The sequence below is a fragment of the Ailuropoda melanoleuca genome, chromosome X (assembly GCF_002007445.2).
Source record: "Ailuropoda melanoleuca isolate Jingjing chromosome X, ASM200744v2, whole genome shotgun sequence".
NCBI classification, from domain to species: domain Eukaryota; kingdom Metazoa; phylum Chordata; class Mammalia; order Carnivora; family Ursidae; genus Ailuropoda; species Ailuropoda melanoleuca.
The window spans coordinates 5,145,136-5,164,867 of NC_048238.1; the positions used below are offsets into that span (position 1 = coordinate 5,145,136).

The 19,732-nt window shown below is 44.0% G+C and overlaps 1 protein-coding gene across 3 annotated transcripts in view; it reads right to left on the minus strand.

The window, feature by feature from the left end:
- Positions 1 to 653: 653 nt before the first annotated feature.
- Positions 654 to 19,732, minus strand: part of PNPLA4 (patatin like phospholipase domain containing 4) — a 29,451-nt gene continuing 10,372 nt past the window's right edge. For all 3 annotated transcript variants that reach the window (XM_002929623.4, XM_019810329.2, XM_019810328.2), the window contains 3 exons: positions 13,213 to 13,278; positions 3,524 to 3,676; positions 654 to 2,863 (listed from right to left, as the gene is read on the minus strand). In XM_002929623.4, coding sequence (XP_002929669.1) covers positions 2,732 to 2,863; positions 3,524 to 3,676; positions 13,213 to 13,278 — 351 coding nt within the window. In that variant the 3' untranslated portion in view covers positions 654 to 2,731. The remainder of the gene's footprint in view (positions 2,864 to 3,523; positions 3,677 to 13,212; positions 13,279 to 19,732) is intronic.

Sequence of the window (19,732 nt, forward strand, 5' to 3'; positions counted from 1 at the left end):
AGCTGGAGATGCTATTATTGTAAGGAGTGCAGGGATGTATATTTGGAAATACTGTCTGAATCCTACGTGTGCCCCTCTGTAAGTCAGTCAAGTGCATGAGGAATTAGACTGAAGGGACAAATGTCAGGAATACATAAATATAGGTATTAGCATGGAGTAAGCCAAGGTTTCAGTTGTGTCACCAGAGGTCAAACTAAGGGCAAAGTGAGTAATTACATGGTGGGTTCGGCCCAACTGAACTGTCGATCTGGAAATAATAAGAATAACAGTAATTAATAATAATTACTAGTAATTATCAGTAATTGCTACTAATCGTTAGTGATTATTATTGTTGTTGTTTAAAAATGTGTCCACTTTTTGTGGCCTGTAGAGATTGCTTTTCCTCCCACTTTGAGTTATGGGGATAATTACTGCAACTTTCAATTTTATTTTGCCATAGTGCAGATAGAGCGTAGGCAAAAAGCCCTCAAAACCATGAACTTCCTTAATTATTGGTTCCTCAACTATAAAATTAAGGGACTGGATCCAAAAACTTTCTGTGATTAATATTTACAAATAAAAAAAGGGAAAGTTGTTATATGTATCTGTTTTAACCATCAGGAAAAAAAAAAAGAGCAGAACAACTGAAATCTGCCCATTATTAAGTGCCCTTGTCTGTTTAGACTCCTAGTTCAATGCCCAGAGCCATATGGCTGTTTCTTTGCAAGCTTCTGCTATACACACAATACATCCAATATTGGGAAACCAGAATGTAACAGGGGGTTTGTTTTCTTTTAATATACTCCTTGCTCCTTTACAGCGCTATTTAACTTCAAAACCAAATCTAGTTTCTCTAATTGTCAATGGAAACAGGGGGTTACCATAGTTACAAAGTAAAGAGTGTTACTGAAAAGAAGAATAGAAAGACTAATGAAATTTTAAATGACAGATTCAAAGGCATTAGGAAACTGCCCCAATAGGGGACAGGGAACTTATCAGGCTGACAATCACAGTAATTACCCCGCAAACCTATCAGGATCTGGGTCTGCTGGGAGTGCCTGGTTTCCATCAGTATAGATGCATGAGGACACATTCTGAGCACCACAGAGCATGCATTGTGACCCGCCCCGCTCGAGAACTCGGACCAGCACCTCTGGCTTGTGGAAACTAGACCCTGCAGTGTACTGCCCCTTTTCCCTCATGGGAGAACATGGCTGCACGGCACGCTCACCTGTCCATGAGCTTACTGTGGTTTTCAAGGCAAGTTTTGTCCACCAACGTTGTCAAAGACGTAAGTACTTGGTACGGCACCTTACATGTCTAACATACCAACATTTGTTTTTGCTCAGGGCAGGCATCCATAAAAAATGTATTGAAATATCATACAAGTAGGATAGTCACATGAAACGATAAAAGGGGGGAAATCTAGTGAACAGACAGATGGGAAACTAATGGAAAATGTTCATGTCATATATAAAAGAATGTATTAAGATTGAACTACCTAACAAGAAATATATACCCCAAGGAGTATCACTGCCCTATCATGAGTCTGTGTATAACTCATAAGAAAAGAGGCAATCGGTGGTGGTTATGTGCTAAAAATTGTGTATTTGGAGCTTTTAAGAGCCATAAAACTGATTTAAAGAATGGTTTCAAATGTTAAAAGAGAAATGCATAACAATTAAAGACAAGCAATGAAACTGGTTTGTTTCTAACTGCCTCTTAGTAATTAAGAGTTTAGGCTTGGCAAAGCCCCATAAAAACAGATTTAAGACTTGAAACAGTGTCCACGAATTAGTATAAACCCACATGCAAATCCTCAAAGTGATAGGACTGCTACTCAGAAATGGAAGAACTAAATCAGTATAACGTGACTTAAAATAACAGATGAATGATTACTTTGAAGTCTTATTTACGGGGCTGCTTGGTTGACTTGGTTCTTCACATGCAGCGGTATGTTTTCTAGGTTCCTAGAGTAGATGTTTCCAGTACCTACACTAATGGCTAAACGTCTGCTGACGTGCGGCCTCAGAGGACAGAGAGAGAGAGACCAAGACATAGGGTGAAAGAGATAGAGATATGGAGAAAGAGACAGAAGTCTTAATGAGAGCTTAGGGTTTACAACAGGGAAGCATCACAACAGCCTGATAATCACGTTAGCGGGGGTGATGGGGCTGGGGTTTAAGAGGAGGAAGGTGGGGAGGGAGGGAATAAACCTCTACTGAAGAATAAGGAAAACCCAGTGAGTGTCCGAACCTGCCGGGTTTCTGCGCTATCGTGTCCCAGCCACTCTGTCTCCTCACCAGGCACAATCACATCCGCCTATGAGAAGCCAAACTGTCCCTCCACCCCGGGGGTGTCTGGTAAGCCAGGCAGACACGCATGTTTCACATGAAAAGCATGCAGTCACATTCCGTGTAGGAAGAAAGCATGTGTGGCGGGCCTCCATTTTCAACTTTCTGTAGTTTACCCAAATTGCTTACCCTTCTAAAGTCTCCAAAGGACATGACTGCTCTCTGAAAAGGACTCCTCATGACCTGTGTGCATCCTTCTCAGTGACGTTGCCTCATAAAATACCTCTCGTGCCCTTGCACAGTAATAATAATCACAAATATTACAAAAACTCGTAATAGAGGATCCTGATAGATTTTTTTAAAAAATGATTTCATTAGAAACCTCCATCAGCAACTATATGGACAAAAATGAAAAAACAAGTACGAAGTCTGTTTTGCGTTATAAGCTTGTAAGCGTTCTATTCAAACCAATTTTCTTTGAGTAAAAACTTGACGGTGTCATCAAAGCCATGTCGATACAGTGATTCCATTTCCGTCTTGCGTGGTGGGAAAAGGGCTTGGTGAAGCCTCACCAGGTTTGCCACGGACAACTAGAACAGAAGAAGAAATGGAAGCTATAGGACATTACCGTACAGATAAGTGTAACCTAAGATTTCTTATCATGGATGCAAATGGTGATTTTAAAACATGAGTTTGAGAAAATCGAACTTCAAAGGTTTAACTTCAGCCGGAGAGTAGCTGAGGCTTTCTCAGCCTGGGTACTGTGGACGTGTGGGGTCAGATACTCGTTTGTTGTGGGGGCTGTGTGGTGCTCACCCCTATCTGTAACATCACCCCCTGTGGACGACCGTCAGACTAGGTGTAAGGGAGTCCGTGTTTTATGGAAGTTACTGAGTTGAGCCCCTAAGTCTTTCTTCCATATTTTGCCGTACTTAATGATCACTATTTTTTTAAACAAATGATCTGATTTAAAATTGCACTGAAATCCTGGCATACGTTCCCTGTCCTGAAGAAGTGAAGACACAGAGAACTTTTCCCACACAGACAACAAATAGTGAAAGGCTTGAACGCTCACAGTGTATAGGTACCCCCAGGCCCACGTGCATGACACATCTTGTAAACTATTACAAAACCGTCTGGCCGAGAAGAGGCCATTTGTATATACAATTATCCACGAGCTTCCAAAGTTTTGGAAGCATGTGGCACTTTTTAGGTGATTATTTTCAAATATAATGGAACCTCTGACTCACCATTATGTCCTGATTGGCGATATTAACGTGGAGATCCAGCTGCCCTTTGTCCTGCGGGGAGATGTCCAGTCGTCCACTGAAGGGTGAGATGGTCACCGTCCGGCCTACAGGCAGGATGGGAAGGCTGTTCGTGAGGCCTCCATCTACCCACTTCTGTGGAAAGAAACACCTCTTGTCAGCACATGTCAATGACATCCCTCCCACCAGAAGATGAGTACAGAGTTTTCAACAGGACTCTTTCCTTCTAACAGAATCCATGCCCTGCAAATGCTCTTAAATTATGATTTATCATCACCAATCAGATTGATGATGTTTGTACAAACCTTTGTACACCTCTCATTTACCCATATAATGAGAACCTCACAGAATCAGGAAGGCTCTCCAGTTATTTATTTTTTTTAAGATTTTATTTATTTATTTGTGACAGAGAGAGAGAGGGAGGTAAAGGCAGAGGGAGAAGCAAGCTCCCCTCAGAGCAGGGAGCCCAATGCAGGACTCGCTCCCAGGACCCTGAGATCCTGACCTGAATCGAAGGAAGATGCCCAGCTGACTGAGACACCCAGGGGCCCCCTCCCCAGTTGTTTCAAAGCTTTAACTAGATTATTATACATAAGATGTACCTCAATGTTCATGACAACAATGCATACACAAGAAAACATGTAATAAGGTTGGGGTTCCTCATTAAATCAAAGTGGAAAGCCACGTTTACTGTTGATACTGAGTAAACCATCTACCACCACGGGACATTCCATTTTTATTACCAAAACTAGAAACTGGCATTTTCTGTAGCAAACTTAAAAGTACGCCAAACAACCAGAAATCCTGCTATTTCCAAAGTGGCTCCTGTGTTTACGACAGGCGGTTTTAAAGCCACAAAGAATGGGAAGTACTACATTAAAAAAGCAAAGCCCAGTGAACTGAAAAGAGGTTCTGTGTTTGCAGACCCATACCCAAAGGAGACAGACGGACAGAGCAGGTAAGAAAACCTTCTTAGAGGCTCCTGAACAAGACCAGGTGTGCTGAAAAGGACAACTAAAGAAACAGGACGATGATATTCCTTAGCTATCCATTTCATTTTTTTTTTAAAGATTTTATTTATTTATTTGACAGAGATAGAGACAGCCAGCGAGAGAGGGAACACAAGCAGGGGGAGTGGGAGAGGAAGAAGCAGGCTCCTACCGGAGGAGCCTGATGTGGGGCTCGATTCCATAACACGGGGATCACGCCCTGAGCCGAAGGCAGACTCTTAACTGCTGTGCCACCCAGGTGCCCCTTAGCTATCCATTTCAAAGCAAAAGAGTCCCAAGCATCTTTGAATGGACAGTATTGACATCATCAGCTCTCACAATAAAGGAAGACGCACACAGAACTGAGGTACAAATTCTCCAAGTTGTATCTGTGATTGGAAATATCCTTCAGGCGACAGGGAAGAAACAAGGTCTGATAATGGTTGAGAACCCCACAAAAGAAGCTTTCGTGGAGAATTCTGTATTACTAAGTTTCCCCTGAACATCTGGAATGCATGTAGGAAAACCACAGCTGTTCTGTTCAGCCCAAAGGCAGAGGGAGGAGGGAGAAACCGGTTAGTATCAAATGCCCTGACCTCGGGTAAAACATACAGTCATTTTGTTCTAAGGTGTCTTTTGTGCTCTTAAGTGTCTTTTTTACTCACTTTTGTTGCTCACGCTAATGACTGAGTGATCAGTCCTGCAGTGTTTACAATGGCTTGGGCCAGCCGCTAAGTCCCCGCCCAAGAGAGAATAAATGTAAATATATGAAAAAGTGAAAGGGTGTTGAAAATTTGAGGGGATTGCATGTTGGTCTTGGAGAAAACAGAAGTAGATTAGAGTATAATGAAACTGATCTGCATAATTTGCATATCGTCGTTCTTTTTACAAGAACACACATTATCATGTAATTCCATTCCATGTATTATATAGACGCGTATTCATATGTGTTTGTGTGTGTTTAACACACCCATGTTCCCGTGTGTGTGTATGTACATGTTTATATAAGAGTTTAAAATAAGGGAGATTTGCAGTGAGAAGGCCCCAGAGTATCTGCTTCCGTGCCTTCTTGTCCCAGAACTTCCTTTTGTTTTGTTTTGTTTTTCTGATTGCTTTGGGCATGGACACGGATTTCTGGAATATGTTAATACCTAGAAAGGAAAAAAAAAAAAAAAAAAAACCTTCCAAAATGATCGATCGTATTCTCAATAGAGTACATCACCAGTGATGTAACAATCTGTGTAGTTTTCATCAAGGGAAATTAAAAGTATGTACCGTGTGTCATATGAGCTCATCTGACTCACTCAGCTTAAGGGAATGAAGGGCAGTCTGGCTCATCACATTGCAGAGTGTTCTAATTTACCAGAGGGTTAATGACTGCTGTTTCCGGGAACTGAAAATTCCTTCTCCAAATTCTCTTCACTCTCGTTGGCTTATTCTAAGATTGGATAAATGACGGTGGAGAACGTATAGCTTATCAAATGCCTTGATGAAATTTGCACCATCACCAGCTTCTCTATAACCACAATTCGATACCAGCACAGACACTCCAAGCACGGTGCATCTGACTCCCGATTTATGCTCAGGACCTGCTGTATCGTTCCCCAAAACCACACATCCATGCAGGCATGCTGATTCTAGCAAAATCTCTAGAAACAACAGTGATAGCAGTAAACATCCCTCCACCCCAAACTCAAAGTGGAAATATTTCCTATCTAGTGTGCTCTAGTGTAAAAGTCTGCGTTTTAAATGCTGCTGTCCATTGAGTCTCTGGCTGTTTGCTACAGTCTCCTGCAAGCCCTCTCCTCCTCCCACCCTGTGGGCAGCATTCTGTAAGCTGGTAACTACCACCTTGAGCTTCTGTGATTCCAGCATCTTCTGCAGGGAGGAAGCCAAACCGTGCTGGTTCTTCCCTTGATGGTCTTGTATCACTTCTAAAGGGACAGTGGGAACTGTCACACGCAAACAGGCCAGCTTATGCACATGTCAGGACTTGTCAGATTCTGCCTTGCACATGGATGTGCTCTGGGAACATGCGATGGACATGCCCCGAGGTTTATGAATTCAGGCAAGTCTTGTTACGTAGCTAAAGGGGAAAACCTTCTTAAAGAAAAACCTAGGGAAGTAATCTCTACTGTAAGGGCCTATGAATTCATTCTGGGAGTATTTCAGGGCATCTAGCACGTGCCCGGACTCATGGCGGACACTGAGATACGTATGTTCGTGAGAAAGACTTGATGCAGGGCTGAAATATCTTCGGTGTTTTGTTCAGAAAGGAAGTGAGTACAAAGTAGTTTGTCAGGAGAATGAAGGAGATGTTGAACGCTATAATTATTACAAGTACCATGGCACAGGGCCTAATGGTTTATAAAACCACCTCTCCCATCTTACCTAGTTTAATCTCTACGAGAATGCTAGCAGATAGGAAGGCCATGCTAGTACAATCAGTCTTCTCATTTTACAGAAAAGGAAATTGAGGCTCGCAGCATTGCTTGGTGTCTAGGTTACAGGTTGGCAAACTGCGGCCCACCACCTGCTTTTTTAATAAAGTTTTATTGGCATATAGCCGTGTCCTTTCGGTTACGTATTGCTGTGCTGCTCCACTACGACAGCAAACCTGAGTAGCTGTGTCAACAGAGACTGTATGTCCCACCATGCCACAAGTATTTCCTACCGGATGCTTTTCGGAAAAAGCAGAAGGGGTACAGCTGGTCTTCTCACTGGCACTCTTCCTCCCCACACACTGTAGAACAGCCATGGAGGGCAGAACTGTTTCCTGCAGGGTGGGGGAGGCGGGGCCTGGGGCAGTAAGTACAGTCTGAAGAATCACTCTGTGTTTGCAAACATGTCTTGTATGATATAGAGGAAAAACAGTTATGTCCAACAGAACATTCTTGGTCCTTGATTCTCAAAATAGAGGGAGGAGAGACAGAGAGACAAGGAGATAGGTCAGAATCTCCCATTTGAAGTGAAGAAACACAGGAGGGGAGGAGAGACAGATGAGCTTTCCTTAATACAAGGGAGACAGCTTAAAATAAATAAAAAATTTAAGAAGAGGTTGAACAACCCTGCTACTATTTTACTTTTACTCAAGATTATTGGTACATTGTTGACTTAATTTTTGAGTTTCTAATTTTTCATTAAAAAATGATACTCAATTTTGAGAAAACACTGAGCGTTACATCAGAAATATTCCCTGCAAGACCAACTTTTCAAACAGACAATTCAAAACATTTTAGAATGTTGCTGAAAAATAAGATCTTGTCTTTCAGATTAACTGTGAATTGATAAGCAGCTTTCCATCCAGCCGAATCTAGCTGGCTCTCATGGGACTGAGCCACATATCCATGTGAAACGTCTAAATCATGAAGAATTAGAAGCCTAAGGTCTGTAGTAATCATTTTATATAAATACATAGTAACAGAGTATTCCATAGCTCTCTTTCCCACAAATATGTCAATAATGAAAGAATTAATAATCCATAACCTTGCAAAATGCTCAACAGACCAGAATAAGTCAATGTTAAATATTCTCTATATAACAAAATATTACCTAAATCCTATTTCAGACCAAAAAACAAAACAAAACCCTAAAATCCTGCAGCTTTTCTTGTGATCTGCATTTATCAGCTCTAGAGACGTTCTTATTCTGTTATTCTGACATTTACGTCACTTACCAATGATAAAGCCATCTCTTAAAAAAAAAAAAACAGATTGTCAGTTAAGAGCTCCTCTTGGAAATGCTCGTTTTTGTTTCAAACTGATGGCAAGGACCTGTGAAAACGTGGCCTGATGGTATGCATGTCCAGAGGCCATACATACGGATGGAACGTTCATCAGTAAGAAATACAAGCCTGACTTCAGTATGTTTGCATTCTTTCACTCAAGTATTCAGCTGTTAATGACTACCTGCCATAAACAGGGTACTAAAAATGGTCTTATAACATGAAGCTAGTAAAAGCTACAGGAACTTGTGTTTTTGTTTGTTTGTTTGTTTGTTTTTTAACTTAAGTTAAAGGAAATAGAGGTCATACCCCTTCAAACAGCTGGTAGACAGGTGAGGAAGGAAATATACTGTCTCTTAAGTTAATCTTTAGTGTTATGAAAGTCTGACACTTTTAAGTGACTAAGAATTGATTTTAAAAATAAAAATATTAGGTCCACAAATAAATATTAATAAAATCCATTACGTTCTATACATAGGTTCTAGCAAATGTGGAACGAAGTCTGTACGTGGCACGGGAGTGGGAGGAGCGGAGTGGACACGTGGCCCTTCTCGGCCTCCGCCACACGGGCACTGCTCTGCGTCCCATGGCTTGACGGCCCCAATGCAAGTCATCCTCAGTTCCCTTTGCCCTCACTGCCGACACGACCTCCATCACTTCTGAGAAACCACCACAGCAAATACACCAGTCAAGACGCGAGTTCCATGCAAACATTAAAACCTACCACAGGAGAGGTGTTTTCAGCAGGATGGAAATGTTTTTGTAATTTAAATCGTAGGAAAAGCTCACGCCCACAGCAAAACCCTGCGTTTAAAGCAGAGTTCACATTTCCCTGAAAATGGAACGATTCTGGAAAATACCTTGGCCTAGAAACCCTCTAAAGCTGTGGGAGGCCATCAGGCTGATGGAGAGTCTGTGTTGAGCACAGAGCAACGCTGCCATGTTCTTCCGGGTCTGCATCCATGGAAAAGGTCTCCGAGGGCTCTGTCCGTCCTCAGGCACATGCCATCTCCTCTTTCTGGACACCAGTAAACCACCAGGGAGAACCGAGTGCTTTCAGAAGGCACTAAAATTAAGTAGTTATCATGTGTCTGCTCTGCACAGACATGGGTAATCAGCAAGACCTTGTCCTCCTGCTCAAGGTCAAGGGCCTCAGTGCTGGTCTCCGTCGCTCTCACAGCTCGGGGGCTGCATTCCCTGCCGTTGAGCTGTGGCTGTGTTTCTGCATGCACGTCCAAGTGCTCAGTCATTTAATGGGAAACTCAGCTGAGAACAGCTGACCCTTGTAACCATTGCTAGTTGTCAGGTCACAAACCCAAGAAGTGGGAATGGGGATGGAGGGAAATAAACTTGAGGGAGATTTTTTTTTTTTTTTTAAAGGAACGCACTAAGCAAAGTCGGGCAAGAGGCACAGTAGAGACACAAACATTGGAGATCATCCTGGGAAAGCTGCCCCCTTACTAGCTATGTGATCTCAGGGAAGTAAATTGAACATCTCAGCATCTGCACATTCTCAACTATAAAATACCATGTAGTAATCCCTTCTGTTGCAGCTGACAGAAAACAATCATATCAAATAAATAAATAAAATCTTTAAAAAAAAAAAAAGAAAACATTCATAGCACAAGTTTTACTTCCTTTTCTGGGAAAAAGAAAATGCACGATGGAGTGGTATGGGTGGCCTCCCCAAATCACTCAGGGCCGAGGTCTTTCCAGCTCACTCCGTGGCCATCTCCAGCCTGTGATTTCTGACCTCATGACCCACAACAGCTGCTACGGTTCCAGCCATCACAACTAAGTCCTGGGCAGCAGGAAGTCGACAAAGGTAAGTCCCACTGTAATTCAGCTTATCTCTCTGGCCAGCACTTAAATGTGTAGTCACACCTAGCTACAAGGGAAGTTGGGAAATGTGGCCTTTTAAACACACTGCTCCAAGTCCAGCTAATGGCTGCAACTCCGTTGTAAGGAAGGGAAGAAAAATTCATGGTGCAAGAAAACTAGAAGCCTGTCCCACCTGCACCTCTTTCGTGATACTCTTGCTAATACTTCAACAGGGAAGTGTTTAGCATAGTCTTAGAGCTCACGGGGCTCTGGGACTCAGCTCTACTGTCACCTTGATCCCATGCTCCTTTCTGAAGTCCCTATCTCCTTACCATCACATGCTGTATCTACATCCTGCCTGCTCAGTCACCACCTCTTAATCAGTGATCAGATTGGCAATTCTGGGGGCTCCTGGGTGGCGCAGTTGTTAAGCGTCTGCCTTCGGCTCAGGGCGTGATCCCAGCGTTCTGGGATCGAGCCCGACATCAGGATCCTCCGCTGGGAGCCTGCTTCTTCCTCTCCCACTCCCCTGCTTGTGTTCCCCCTCTCTCGCTGGCTGTCTCTCTCTGTCAAATAAATAAATAAAATCTTAAAAAAAAAAAAGATTGGGAATTCTGATGACTCTGGACTCCTGATCCCCTCTTTCATAATATATAATCTCTAAAACACCTTACCATTGTTTCCCATTTAGCCATTTCCATCATTGTATATTATAAACTCAAGCTTTGAAGTGAAATCATTACATTTTAGACGATTATAAAGTTAACGTTCCTAAAATAGAGTTGATTTTGATAGCATCTGTATTCAAAATTTACAGCTAAAGGTAAATATTAACTTTTACTCCTACAGTAAGAGGGAAAAGGTTCTTAACTGACTTTAATTAATTTAAACTACAGTACCTTTCAAGTAAAATTTCAGATGACAACAGAGCTCACAGTCCTTGGGAACCAAATACCTGTTAGCTCTGAGAGACAGTATGAACAATAGGGGGAACAATCCCTGCTTTCCATAAGCTGATGTTTAAATCATTTTATGTTGCTCTTAACAAGAATGTATATTTTATTTCTAAGCAGTCACAAGGAGGGTGTTAGCCTTCTGTATGCACCGTACGCATATGGCTAATCAGTACCGTTCAGGTCAGAATAATGTTCTGTCTTAGGCTCCGTGTCTTAGTACCTACATGGCCTCCCAGCTACTTAACCTCTCTGGCCTTTGCTCTCCTCATCTGTCCCTTTAGACCACCATCCTGGGGCGGATCAGTTTGGGCCCAAGATTGTACAGGAAGCAAAGGATTGGAAAGGCCAGGAGAGCTCAAAGAAAGAAACCGCGAGAACGTGCACGATCAGAACTCAGAGAGGTTCCCAATCATATTAGGTAAGAGATTTATAAAAGTGCATTCCTTCTGTACAGGTATCGTGCTGGGCCCTCAAAGTGAGTGAGTGAATGTATGAATGAATGAATGACAGACATCCAACATTTTTCATTACGCGCTTAGGAATAAATACATATTAGGTATATATGAAACATAAAATGGATGGCATTTATTCATCCATGACTATGTGCCTGATCTTGGGTGTTATATAGATACTGTATTTGAGGGGCCGTGGGGGGCTCAGTCAGTTAAGCATCTGCCTTTGGCTCAGGTCACGATCCCAGGGTCTGTTTCTCCCTCTGCCTCTGCCCCTGCTCGTGCGGGCTCTCTCTCTCTCTCAACAAAATTAATAAAGTCTTTAAAAAAGATACTGTATTTGATTATACAATATGTATCTTTAGTGTGTGTGACGTAGGTGCTATATTGGATTACAAATACAGATCTCTGTTAGTTTAAGTAGTTAGTGCATTTGATTTTAAAATGCATACTTCTGGGATGTGTCAGATAGTGTATCCCTTATCAATACATATCTCTTATGTGTATTAAAAAGATACTGTATTTGGGGCGCCTGGGTGGCACAGCGGTTAAGCGTCTGCCTTCGGCTCAGGGCGTGATCCCGGCGTTATGGGATCGAGCCCCACGTCAGGCTCCTCTGCTACGAGCCTGCTGCTTCCTCTCCCACTCCCCCTGCTGTGTTCCCTCTCTCGCTGGCTGTCTCTATCTCTGTCAAATAAATAAATAAAAATCTTAAGAAAAAAAAGATACTGTATTTGATTACAAATATATATCTCCGGTATGTGTTAAGTAGATCCTGTATTTGATTATAAAATGTATCTCTCTGGTATGTGTTAAATAGATTGTGTATTTGATTATAAAGTGTGTGTCTGTGTGGAGGAGCCGAAGAGGGCAGGATGACGAACGTTGAATGCAGCCATAGTGCAGATGCAGAAAGGAGCTGGCTCAGGCACCTTCCCATAGGGGCGCCGGGGGGGCTTAGTCGGTAGACGGTCTGCCTGCGGCTAGGGTCATGATCCTAGGGTCCTGGAATTGAGCTCTGCATCGGGCTCCCTGCTCAGAGGGAAGCCTGCTTCTCCTCCTCCCTCTCCTGCCGACTCAAGTTTGTGCTCTCTCTCTCATCCTCTCTCAAATAAATAAATAAAATCTTTAAAAATACCTCCCCATAGTGCTGACTGAGACCAGACTGCTGGGTGCTCACGTCTCCCTTTCTCTCCCAGAACCCGCCTTGAGTGTCAGCCCCACGTGAAGCGAGTTCTCCTGGAACGCAGACTGTCTGGCAAACACTTGAGTGCGTGAAGGGCCTGGGAGAAGAGGGCCTTGCTTCCGGGTCAGGGGCTCCTGTGTGGGGCATGGGGGGCAGTGTTCCAGCTTTGGCTGGGCAAGGGTGGGTGTGTGGCATCCTGATGCCTTTTCCCACCTGACAGCACAGGTCTGCTTATAGAAGCAGCTGTAAAGAGGACTTTATTTTTTGAAGTCCTTTACTCTTTTTTTTAACAAAAGGGATGAAGTTTTTAATCAGATGAAAAAAGGAGCATCTCAGTCATTCTGAATCTTAAGATCTTGACAGTAACGTGCCAGGGCCCCTGTACTTGTTTTTTTTTTTTTTTTCTGTTACAAACAAAACTATTTATGAAACAAATCATATAAACTGATTTGCAACCACCAGAATAATTACAAAATTGGATCCTTCAAAGGAAACATATTACTGCTGGAAGTACGGATAATTCATCAGCGATGAGAACGTTACCTGCCCTTTGTATTGCACTGGTTTCAGTCCTGCGTACACGGGCAGGAAGCTGCTGGCCAACAGAACCTAGAGGAATAACATAAAGAAACAGCTCGTAAACATAGGCATTAGCACGCATGCAACAGATTTGATACATTTACTATCAAATGTGAAATCTTTCTTTTTTCTTTTTTTTTTTTTTTAAAGATTTTATTTATTCGTTTGACAGAGAGACAGCCAGTGAGAGAGGGAACACAAGCAGGGGGAGTGGGAGAGGAAGAAGCAGGCTCCCAGTGGAGAAACCTGATGTGGGGCTCGATCCCATAACACCGGGATCACGCCCTGAGCCGAAGGCAGACGCTTAACCTCAGTGCCACCCAGGTGCCCCCAAATGTGAAATCTTTAAAAAAATAATGACATTTACTATAAAAAAATGAAATGAGTTCCATCTATCTCAAGTGCACACAGGACACCGCTGAATACAAGATAACACTTCTGATATCTGAAAAGACCTTGAAGAGATATGAACAGTTCAATGTTCTGTGAACCCGTGGACTTCACCTGAGTAAAATCGGGATTTTAATTGTAGACAACCGAGTCATTACGACATGGATCTCCAGGTAGGTCTCAATTCTTGAGTATGTGCTCATAAATTATTTACAGTGCTCTTTCATATACTGTAAAAATCATTCTAAAGTCACACCCCTGTGATGCCGGGCTGGCTCAGTGCATAGAGACTGTGACCCTTGATCTTGGGGTCATGAGTTTGAGGCCCACGTTGGCGGTAGAGTTTTCTTTAAAAAGAAAAAAAAAAAAGAAAAGAAAGTTGCACTCTTAGTTTTCAGAGGCACGAACCCCTTCTGGTTCTTACAGGGGAGACTGGTCTGCAGCTTGGGGGTGTTCTAATTTGCCACCAGGATGTTGCTAAGGGGAGCAACACATTTCATGCGTTAGCAACATGGTCTGGATAAGTAATGAGACAGTAGCAGGTAGGGGCACCAATTATCCCTACCTTTCTTTGAAAAAGTGAAAAAAGATTGCCATTTAAAACGGCAACCCAACGGAAGAAGCCGGGCAGTGGGAACCTTTCTGAGATGTACATGTTTTATTTTCCAGTACAGTTTCCAAATCACTCCTATTCTATTTGGAAAGATACAGCAGTACACACTGAATATTGAAGATAAAATCTTTCAACTAGTAAGCAAAGACGCTATGGCTGTTGATTGAAATTTCATGAGATTGGGGGGCATATATTATTCAGAAATGGATTATGGCCCCCAAACTGATTTGTAAATCACACATGTATAATTATTTAGAACTCAGAGGGCATTTCCCCCAAAGAAACAGTATGACGGGTATGTTTTCTGAGGTTAGCTCTCAAAGGCCAATTTATTCCAAACTGAATAAATAATAGATCGGGTCTCCAGCAAATGCACTTTCTACAGGAAAAGTCCTCTCTGGGTTGTCACCTGACACAGCTGGAATGCATTTATGTCTCCATCCTGCACCTGCAAGTTGGCACCCGCTTTCCTCTGCAGTGGCTCCTCCTGGCTGCTCACTGCCCGAAGCTGCTAACGGAAGAGCAGTCTGTCTCCTGCATGGTCAGCCAGTCCTTCTCAGGGCTCATACTGGACAGATGACTGTTGTGATCTCCCCTTCCCTGTGGTGGGAATGGAGGCCCCCTGGAGCTTCCCCACCAGTCTGAACGGTGGGAGAAACGAGGATTCTGCCATGTTGTTGGGGGCATGTCGAGGACAGAGGGAGCGGTCCTGCTTGTAACTGCCCTCACAGCACCGGGCTCTTGACAGGGGCCCAGAAACACCTGGGGCATCAGATTTGTGTGGTAGCAAACTCGGTGACTTCACAGCACAACGCAAGGACTCCAGCAGGAATGAGGGAAGAGAGTGACACAGGTCGCACATCTGTGCTGTCCCAAGCTGGTGCTTGGTGCCAGAAGCAGCTACATAATTTGTGTGTCCGGTGCAAAATGAAATACAGGTGTTAAGAATTGCAAGATGTCAATAGCAGGGCATCAAACCAAAGTACGATGGCAATCTTGTGCGAGACTTGTGAACCGTCTACAAAGAAGAGTGAGTGTAGACAGGCGTGTCCTTAGGCATTCCTCTTGAAATGGGAGGCTGGACAGAATGGTGTGCCGTGACGTTTGGCACACCTAGCGTACAAAGGAGCAAAGCAGGAGTGAGCGCAGTCTCTGGATTTGTGGGAGATCACTTCCCAAGCCCGTGGGGGACAACAGGACAGAAACCAACCTTCTGGGCCCCAAAATATCAGCAGTCAGGGGTTTTTCAGAGAAAGGCTGTTCACTGTTACAGGCACTGCATTCCCCCTAACTAAATTTGGCTCCGTCATCAATTGGCTACTCCTTCAAAAAAACAATTACAGACTCTAGGTATGTTTTGCAGGCACGCTGTGGCTATTTAATGAAGTTATTTGGCAAAATGCAACATTGCACTGTAGCGATAACTGGAACAGTTTGTGGATAGCACACATATTGTGAAATTGCCGTACTTAACGCTCTTTAAAGAACCAAAGACACTCTGTAAATATAACAATTTATTTTAGTACGCCACACAATTAGATCTGCCCTGCAAAAAAAAAAAAAAAAATCACTACCATTAGAATCAGAATTATGTGTTTTTTCCCCCATGTGTCAGAGTATAATGTGAAGTTCACAAGTTAATGCTTGAACTCTTTTGCAGTGTTTGGTTGAAAAATGCTACTCAATTACTTTCCTACAGATAAGAACAGTACAAACCCCCCTCACTGATAGGAAGAGCTCATCCAACAGGAAAATGCCTGCCACTGCTCTAAATCAATGTATTTATTCTGTCATACCGCACTTTCCTCTTATATGTGCTGCTGATTTGTATATCAAACTAAGTTTAGTGGGAAAATTAGCTTCCACAGCTAGGACCAAAGTAGCTTTTCTTACTCACGGTCCGCTTATTGGAGGCAAAGAGGATTTTCTAAGGAAAGAGACAAACGCGGACATTCTCAGGCCACTTGATAAGACAGTAGACCTAAATGGGTCCTGCTGCCTCTCTTGCTGTGTTGTTTTCCCAGTGAGATTTTTCTCACCAGTAAATTGCAATACATGGAGAACAGAGGTTCTCAACAAGGGCAGGGGGTGTTTTTGTTTCGCGATGTGTGGAGACAGTACTGTGTGTCACAGCTGTGTCTGGGGGTGGGGGGTACTACTGGCATCTGGTGGGTAGAGCCCAGAGAGCCTTATAAACATGCTGTAGTGCACAGGTCGTACCACCACAGAGAAGCCGAGGACCCCCAAATATCAGGGGCATCATGCGTGACAACACTGATACAGAAATCAGGGTCTTGCCATTCATGGCCCATCACAGGGCCCAGCACTTTAAGCAATGGACGTAGGTGCAAACATTGGTTTGCTTTTTGTCTCATTCTTACTAAATAGACAATGATAAAAATAACAGTGCCTTCCTGCAGCAACTGTACCAACATTGCCAAGTGCATATTCAATACACGTTCTGACTAGCTCTTTTCATTTCACATTTTATAGAAAAGGGGTGTTTAGAAAATTATGTGGCCTGGCTCCCTTAGAGAATACATTCCCAACAAGTTCCATTTATGCCTAGAGTTTGCTGTGGAGTTTAATGAGGATCTGGCTGTTTATTCAGAACCTGCTGGTGTAGTTGAAATTCAAAGACAGATTCAAATTTATCTTCCCCAGTCTTCCCAAGATAATGACCAATCTTAAATTCAGGCCTTATTTCACCTTCGGAAGGCTAAATGTGAGAAGATCTTGCTCTAAGAGCATTCTCGCCACGTGTGCAGAAATCTAGGACATGGTAGCAATGGAGACAGGGTCGTTCATCCCCAAAGGGACATGGTTCTGCACGAAAGCTTTCCTGGCAATATAAATCAGCGAGCATTCACTTGGGTCGAGAGACCAGCTCAGATCACATATGTCCATCCGTTTTAAACATGAAGAATTCAATGACGGATCCTAATTCAGACAAGTGGCCAATAGCACTGCTCCTCGGCACGGTTAATTTCAAAATCATTTCTGCTCAGCTGTGCGAGTGACATACGAGTGTCTTATAAACAAAGGATTTACCTCCCTAATCACACTTTGCTGAAGGCTCAGATTAAAACGTGCTTGGATTTCCTGACGGCACGTTTCCTTGGGAAGAAAAACAGCTCAGACCTCAGGGGATAATGTGTAAAGGGGCTCGCGAGTAAAGGACTTGCCACGCGCCCATGGCACATGGGAGAAGAGTCAGAAGGTCCAAGACCCTGAGCCGGTGGGTACTCAAGAGGACCTGAGGACGCCCTTCCACACACGTGGTCTCCATGACAGTCTGTGCGGTAGGTGGCTCAGTGTGGATTCCAACTTACGAAGAGTCCAAGGCACTGAGAAATTGTGCCAACAATCCCATCCACGCTCCACCAAACAGAAGTGCTAGGCCCTTCCGGTACCAAAGTACCGTCTGCCTTTGCAAAATGGGATCTCAATGTGATGTTGATCTGTTGACAACAACCAACCCACAGCCATGAATGATCAGTGGATTTCATCCTCCTAGGGAACATTTTCATCTGCCCCTCAACTCACTGCAAAAAAAAAGAGTGTGGTATCCAAAATGAATCTCTCTGGTTGTGGAGAACAAAAAGCAAAGCATCTGGAGGAGGGGGCCTCTTGGGGCTCTGGTCTAAGTATATAAAGGTTTCCTCCATCTGGGGTTCATCTCCTATTTGTACGGTAGCACATGTCACATGTGTCACCCTATCTTGGCTCAGTCGCTACTGGGGAGCAGGGCAGACTTGGCGTGAGTAGATTCTGGACAAAATAGTATCCGAAGACCACATGCCTGTCTTGTAGTGGTATATAGAGAATGGGGGGGGGGAGGGTACCACCACCAACAGCCCTGAGCATCTTTGTCTTATGCAGGCTGCTGTAACAAAATACTACAAACTGGGTGAATTCACAGCAGACATTTATCACAGTTCTAGGGACTGCAAAGTCCAAGAACAGAGCACCAGCAAATCTCGTGTCTGGTGAGAGCCCACTTCCCATCTTCTCACTGTGTCCTCTTGTGGCCAAAGGGGCAAGAGTGCTCTCTGGGTTGCTTTATAAGGGGGCACTCTTCCCATTCGTGAGTATTCTGCCTTCATAACCTAATCACTTCCCAAAGGCACCACCTGCTAATACCATCTCATGGGGGTTATGGTCAACCCGAATTTTGGTGACACAAACATTCAAAACATAGCATTCCACCCTTGGCTCCCCCAAATTCATGTCCTTCTTGCATGCACAATATATCCAGTCCTTCCCAACAGCCAAAAAAAGGTCTCAATTTGTTCTAGCATCAACTCAAAGTTTAAAGTTCCAAGTCTCACCTAAATATCATCTCAATCAACTGGGTGAGACTCGAGGTACCATTCATCCTGAGGCAATCTGCTCTCCAGCTGTGGACCTGTGAGATTATGATGTCATGTGCTTCTAAAATATGTGGTGAGAAGGCACAGGATAGACATTCCCATTCCAAAAGGGAGAAACAGGAAAGCAAAAAGAGGTAACATGTTCAGAGCAAGTCTGAAACCCAAGGGCGCAAATGCCATTAGACCTTAAGGCTTGAGGATAATCCTCTTTGGTTTGATGTCCCGTCCTGCAGGCCCGTGGTGGCAGGGTCCGGGTTCTGAAGCTTTGCTGGGCAGGGGTGGGGCCCCCACCTCTGAGTGTCCTGCCACAAGTTCCCCAGAACCTTCCTCTTGTCTGGGGTCTCCACAGTGGCCCCACTGCCATGGCTCCGAGCGGGGAAGGACTGTCCAGTGAGAAGTGAGTTGTGTCTACAGTTGCCCTTCTACTCTGGGCTGCTCAGGAGAGGAGCAGCCCTGAGGATCTGTGCAATGACTCAGGGTCATACTTCCACTGTCTTGGACAATAGTCCTCGCTTCTCTTTAGATGGCTGACAGCATCCTCATCAGGTGTCCGTCTGGCCACACCTTCCAGTTCTGTTCTAAAGGCGCTGTTCCTCTTTTCAATAAGGACAGGCAGACAATGGTCCACATCTTCAAGCTCTACCTCGCGTCTGATAAGCGAGTCCATCTTTAAGTCATTTCTCTCTTCTTGCGTTGTACATGAACAGTCAAGAGAAACTAGGCAGCTCCTTCAACACTCTGCTTAGAATGAGGCCTCATCAAATACCCATTTTTACTCTCGCAAGTTGTACCTTCCAGAAAATACCAGGAGCCTTCATTGATACCTCATAGCAGGGAGGGGCTTTCCTCCAGCGTCCAAGACCTTGTCCTCATTGCTGAGACCTCATGAGAAGGGCGTCACCGTCCACAGTCCTACCACCATTCTGCTCACGGGCCCTTGGGGAGTCACCGTGAAGATGGCGGCTCTGTGTCCGGCTCGCCTCTTCCTTGTCCCAGTCCTCTTCAGAAGCATCTCTAAAGGTCCTCTCACAGCGATGTGGGCTCTTTGTAGCACGTACACCTAGGCTCCTGCAGCCTCTGTCCGTTACCCAGTCCCACAGCGTCCCCA